The sequence below is a fragment of the Clinocottus analis genome, unplaced genomic scaffold, assembly GCF_023055335.1.
Source record: "Clinocottus analis isolate CAN_PGR_092001 unplaced genomic scaffold, fCliAna1.0.p SCAF_26, whole genome shotgun sequence".
Taxonomy (NCBI): Eukaryota; Metazoa; Chordata; class Actinopteri; order Perciformes; family Cottidae; genus Clinocottus; species Clinocottus analis.
This window is the reverse complement of record NW_027175998.1, coordinates 739,001-745,000: the sequence shown is the minus strand read 5'-3', so window position 1 is coordinate 745,000 and position 6,000 is coordinate 739,001. Positions and strand designations below refer to the sequence as shown.

The following is a 6,000-nucleotide window of genomic DNA, read 5'->3' as shown; positions in this document are numbered from 1 at the left end:
TCCTTGACTTCAACACGTTGTTCTTGTTTTTCTAAGATCTCTTGAGAATGTGTGGTGTGGAAAGATTTCTAGAGATCATAACACTCATTTTATACATTACCGTCAAGCTTATGAAAAAAAATTCTTAAAAAAATGGCCACGATGGGGAATAAGATCATCACCCATTAATACAACATAGCTTTCCAGTCAAACCCAAGTCATGCAAACCCACGACGGGGATCCCAGTACGCATACATTTTTAGAAAAAACAAAAATAACACTTTTATACAGCATGCAAAAAAAGGAGAGACTCATGACCTGGGTATCCATAGAAACCATTTTCATTCACATATCTTGAGTTTAGAGGTCAAGAGACCCTTGCAAAAATTGAACCTAACTATGGAATGTAATTTAGCCTCCTTTCTGTCAAACTAGCATGTGTGTCCTAACACCATCACCAGGTCAGGCTGTCCATGTACTGTATACAAATATCCAAATGGAATGATGGGCCTCCATGGGCCTTTTGTTCAGCCCAGATTGATTTAATCTGGTCTCTTAAAATATTCCTTGACTTGTCCCCTGTGCTCTCAGCCTGGCTGTAATGTGTGTTGCAGGCCTGTTCTTTATCCCTGTTGCTGGCCTCACTGGTTTCCACATGGTGCTTGTGGCCAGAGGCAGGACTACCAATGAACAGGTAGGGCAAATTAAACCGTTGAGTCCCACAAATCTTCTAGTTGATATTAATAGGACATCATCCAAAAAGGCGCTTTTACGTGGAAATAAATAGGTAGGTAACTGCAAAGGTAACTGCAAAGCAAGCCAACCATGAGCTCCAAAACACCATTCATAACTATTACATCCAGAAAGTGACCGTACATTGTAGAATGATCAATAATTGATGGTCTCGTTCGGTCCAGGATTATATAAATTTCGAAATTACTCTGTACCAGTAAAACCACACTTTTTTCTGCTGCAAGTAGGCTTTCCATTTATATTAAGAGTCCAATCCTTAAAACATACTGTATCATGGGAACAACCTTTTATACTCCAACCATCCTCCCTCCCGTCTTTTCACCTTCCTTCTGTCCCTTCCGTCTCTGTTTTAATTTCTCCAGGTAACGGGAAAGTTCAGAGGAGGCGTTAACCCCTTCACCAATGGTTGCTGGAAAAATGTCTCGCATGTCCTCTGCAGCTCACAGGCACCCAGGTGCATTATTAACACGTTTCTCTATTTTACTGCTACTCTCTTTGGTCGTCCGTTCATAAGCATTACAGCATTACAGAGGCATGTCTCCACCTAAAACCCATCAACACGCCTTCGTATACTCAACATAATACAGTTAAAGATCATCGTTTTAGGAAGTAACAGTTAATGCGAGGAGTATTTGCATGTATTTAAGCATTGATCAGTGCAGTGAAAAAAAACAAGAATAGTTTCCGCCAAGAGGTTCCTGGTCATTTTAGTTTAATGAACTAAAAAGCCTATTTCGTTTCCATGGCGGTCTAAAGACCTGGAGATGGAGGATGGCTGCTGGTGGTCGCAGTAGTAAACTCACAATGTGTCCAACCTTTATACGCGTGAAAAAAGAAAATCAAACTTTGTTTTGTCTCGCTGTCTTTTTTTTTTTTACCGTTCACCCGCACAATCTCACTGTATTTTTCTATGTCTTTTTTTAAAAATGAGTGAGTATCAAGCAAATCTAAGTTTTCTCCCATCGTCCTAAAATTGATACTGGAGTACTTCTTTGTTATGAATAAAGTGGTACACACGTTGAAGCTGTGTGTGTGTGTTTTGCCAATCGGCGATGGTCTTCTCTGCAAACCCCATCCTGAAAGTTCTTTTACTTTCAGAAAGTACTACCCCCTCACCCCAGGACCAGGGCCTGTCTGAAGGGTAAAATGACCCTGGATATTTATTTAGACCCCGGTCCATGCGGTCGAAATGCAGTTAGGTCCTTTAAAAGTTCTAAGTCACTGCAGTAAAAAAGGGGCTTCTAACTTGTAACAATGTTGTAGTTGTGGAGTTTGTTGTCTTATGTGGACACTCACCGTCTCTGGGCTCTCTGCAGGTATCTGGGCAGAAAGAAGTATGTGCAGAGTGTGTGTGTGCAGCCTCCTTTTCTGCGACCACAGCTGACAGAGGCCCAGCTGGCTGCAAAGATCCTGGACAACGGCATACAGGGAGATCTCCACCGGGTAAGAACAGCTGGACGGGTGCTCATAGTGCCATAAATACAGTTTAATCGTTCTGTTTGATTTAAACACTATTTCAAAATAAAAAAAACAAGCTTGTGTGTGTTTTTAGGTGAAAACAAGTTACGTAAGGGTGCTGTGCTTCTCTCTTCTGCACAAGTTTTCTTCATCAGATGGCAGCAGAAGGTTTAAGAGCTGTTTAAAAGTCAAGAATCAGAAATCCTCGAAGGTCACATCAGTTAATGAAAGACAACCACGTCTCAATCAGCCCCGTTCATCCAGTCTCTTCCTTTTGCTCTCAAAGCTCATCCAGTTGATGCATTTAACTTTCAGATGAGGCCTCCACAATTATTGTGGAACAGTCCTGCAGTTTTTCAGGTCATAATATAAACTAGAAAATTTCGAAAGACATTTTGAAAGTGTGGCTACTACTGCCCTAAGACGTCGCAAATTTATAGCTTTTGTTTATTACGCCCGTCTCTCCTCCAAAACACTTGAGTTGGTTTGTGTGTTAAACTGATTGGCTGATATGAAGCACCTGTGTAGAGGTAGAGAGAGAGGTAGAGAGGTAGAGAGAGAGAGGTAGAGGTAGAGAGAGAGACAGAGAGGTAGAGAGACAGAGAGAGAGAGAGAGAGAGCGCGGTAGAGAGAGAGAGATGTAGAGAGAGAGAGAGAGAGAGGTATTAGTAGTGGTAGTTGTCAGTAGTAGTAGTAATAGTCCAAATGTTAGCAGTAGTAGTCAGACAGGAAGACAGACAGAGAGACAACAGTCATTTGCGTTGTGTGTGTGTGCGTGTATAAGTGTCTGTGTGTCTGTTAAACTGCCCTAATGAGAACACCTGTGGGTTGTTAGGTCAAAGGTTGCCATGGGGATGACTTCAAAGGGACTGCCTTACACAGACCTTAATGCTGGGGAACTGCTGGGGAACTATTTTTTTAAAATGGCACTTTAAAAGCCCCTTTTGCTTCGATATCGCATATAGAGCGTTAGGAAGACTTGATTAACAGATACTGTGACTGGTGAGTCTGTACGATAAAACGTGTCTGTACAGGCGATTTTACAAATCAGGTACGAGCTTTAGGGGAGAAGTGGCTTTGGAGGGAGATTTAACATGGCGGCGGATGGCACAGCGAGGTGGACTTGCTCTCACGATCAGTCGGATTTCAAGACGTCTGAATCTGTTGGATTCCTATCGACCGCAGTTAATGACAGAAGACAATATTTCCAACATTTTGAGCTATAAATTATGCCCAAAGAGTATACGGTACGGAGTTTACGGCAAATTTTAAAAAAAAATTCCACAAGATCTGACATCGCTCTGCACTCTGAGTATGACATCACGCACTCTGAGTGGCCCAATACACACCAATTTTAAAGGGAGAATAGGCGGGAAAAAAAACATAAAACTAAAACAATAATTACATGAACACTGTGCTAGCTATCAAGCTATCACGTTTTAAACTTTAATTCATTTCTCTACCTCCATTTCTCTACCGCGAGTCACTATGGGCACAAAGATGGGTGTTTATTTTGCTCTTTTCGCGGCAAAACCCCATTGAAATTCAATGGGAAAATTTCTCGCCGTTTTGCGATTTTCGGGAAAACGGCTGGGCAAATCTCTTAGAAAAGTCATAGCTCACGATTCCCGTGCAAGCCGCACGTTTTGATGTATTTTGACTCATGTGCTGGCATCACTGCGGGAGGAGTAGCGGTCCAAAGTTTTGATAATAACTAGAAAGAGCATTTCCTGCAGAAAATGCATTGGAGTGCAAAAAGCTAAAGCTTATAGCTGAAATATTTGAAGGAAATAGCTGAATATAGCTGAACAAAGTGAACTAGAAAGAGCATTTCCTGCTGAAAATGCGTTGGAATGCAAAAAGCTGAAGCTTATAGCTGAAATATTTGAAAAAAATAGCTGAATATAGCTGAACATAGTGGAATATAGCTTAAACTAGAAAGAGCATTTCCTGCTGAAAATGCGTTGGAATGCAAAAAGCTGAAGCTTATAGCTGAACTATTTGAAAGAAATAGCTGAATATAGCTGAACATAGTGGAATATAGCTTAAATTAGCTAAATATAGCTAAATATATTTGAAAATGAAAGAATAGCTGAATATATGTAAAAACGGCTGAATATATTAATACAGCTGAAAATTGCGGAATAGATGAATATATAAATAAATAGCAAATCATTACTGAAAATATAGAAAAGGCAAAATACCTGCTTCAAAATGTTACAGTTCAAAGTCATTTAATTGAACTGTTGAAAATCCTTGTCGTTTAAATGTATAATTGGAAAAGTTGAAAGGAAAACTGCATCATCTAAATCAGAGGTGTATAACATACGACCCGGCCCGCCACAGTGTCCAGTCCAACAGAAGAAAAAAAAAAGTTTAAAAAAAAATAATTGAAGTCTGCCACAGGTGGGGTTTGAACACTGACCCTTTGACTCAAAGACGGAGTTGATAACCACTGATCCACAGGCGCAGTTGGTGAAACACCTGATATTACTGAGTGTCTTCAAAACCATCTGTCAAACCTCAGAACGTGAACATCAGTGACGCTGTTAATCCTGACGTCTATAACCAAAGTGACCTGCACACACGCGCACACACACGAACGTGCACGCGACCATAATAACACGTTAACACGGCCATTCGCGCGCGCGCACGGCCGTGCACGCGCGTGGCCGTTGAGGCGCGGGCGCACCCGTTGGCGAGCGTTTACACGCGCGGCCGTTTCACGTTAGTGGGCGTTTACGTGTGCTGCCGTTCACGCGTGAGCACGGCCGTTCATGTGCGCGACCCGTTCGCGTGTGCGGCCGCTTACGTGCCTGCTGCCTGTAGATGCACAGACCAAAGGGCTGCTGCTGGGGACGGACCTGCTCTCCCATTCAGTCGGACTTCAACACTTCTGAATGCGTTGGATTCCTATCGACCGCAGTTTACGGCAGAAGACAAGATTTCCAACGTTTTGAGCTATAAATTATGCCCAAAGAGTATACGGTTTGGAGTAGAGAGCAAGTTTAAAATATGTTTCGCCAAGCGCTCTCGCTCTTGAGTATGACGTCACCACTCTGAGCTGCCCAACACACAATAATAAGAAAGGCAGAAAAGGTGCGGAAAAAACATAAAACTAAAACGCAGACAGTTAAAACACTATAAGAGATATCAAAAAAGCGGGGTAATACAATAACAGTTAAACGTTTTGTCAACATTTTAAAGGTGGAATGGTGTCTCTAGCTGGAGGCATGACAGAGCCTTTACCTTTTGAAGTTGAAGAGTTGAAAGCGGATTTGAAGATGTTCTTCATTGGAAACCATTCTTTTTTTTTTTTAATAAAAAGCTGAATAATTTAGAAAATTGAGAAAATATGAAAAATGTAAAGACGTAGATTAACAGCTAAAGGTTTTGTCAACATGTGAAATTTTAAATATTGTCTCAAGCTCAACGTATGAAGAAACTGTAAACATTTGAAGTTGAAGATGATTTGAAGATTTCCCCATTGGGTCCCATTATAAAAAAAAAATCATAAAAAGCTTAATAATTTCGAAATTTGAAAAGTCAGAAATATAAAAAGTCATAGCCATCGTCTCCTTAAGTAGCTGAATATTTGAATAATTGAACTTTTTTCTGTAACTGGAAATATGAAGGACTAGTTACGGTCCAAAATACGGATGGAAGAAATAGAAGAAACAGTTTAATAAAGATTTGAAGAACAATAGTTGGAATGCTTGCCTCATTTTAACTAAATATAGCTTAAGTTAGCTAAATACAGCTAAATATATTTGAAAATGAAAGAATAGCTGAATATATGTGAAAATAGCT

At 40.6% G+C, this 6,000-nt stretch overlaps 1 protein-coding gene across 6 annotated transcripts in view; it reads left to right on the top strand.

Annotated features, from left to right (window-relative positions):
* The window catches only part of zdhhc5a (zinc finger DHHC-type palmitoyltransferase 5a), a 47,641-nt gene that overhangs the window by 24,834 nt on the left and 16,807 nt on the right, over positions 1 to 6,000 (top strand). For all 6 annotated transcript variants that reach the window (XM_068591915.1, XM_068591920.1, XM_068591919.1 and 3 more), the window contains 3 exons: positions 571 to 673; positions 1,095 to 1,186; positions 2,049 to 2,175. In XM_068591915.1, the coding sequence (XP_068448016.1) occupies positions 571 to 673; positions 1,095 to 1,186; positions 2,049 to 2,175 (322 nt within the window). The remainder of the gene's footprint in view (positions 1 to 570; positions 674 to 1,094; positions 1,187 to 2,048; positions 2,176 to 6,000) is intronic.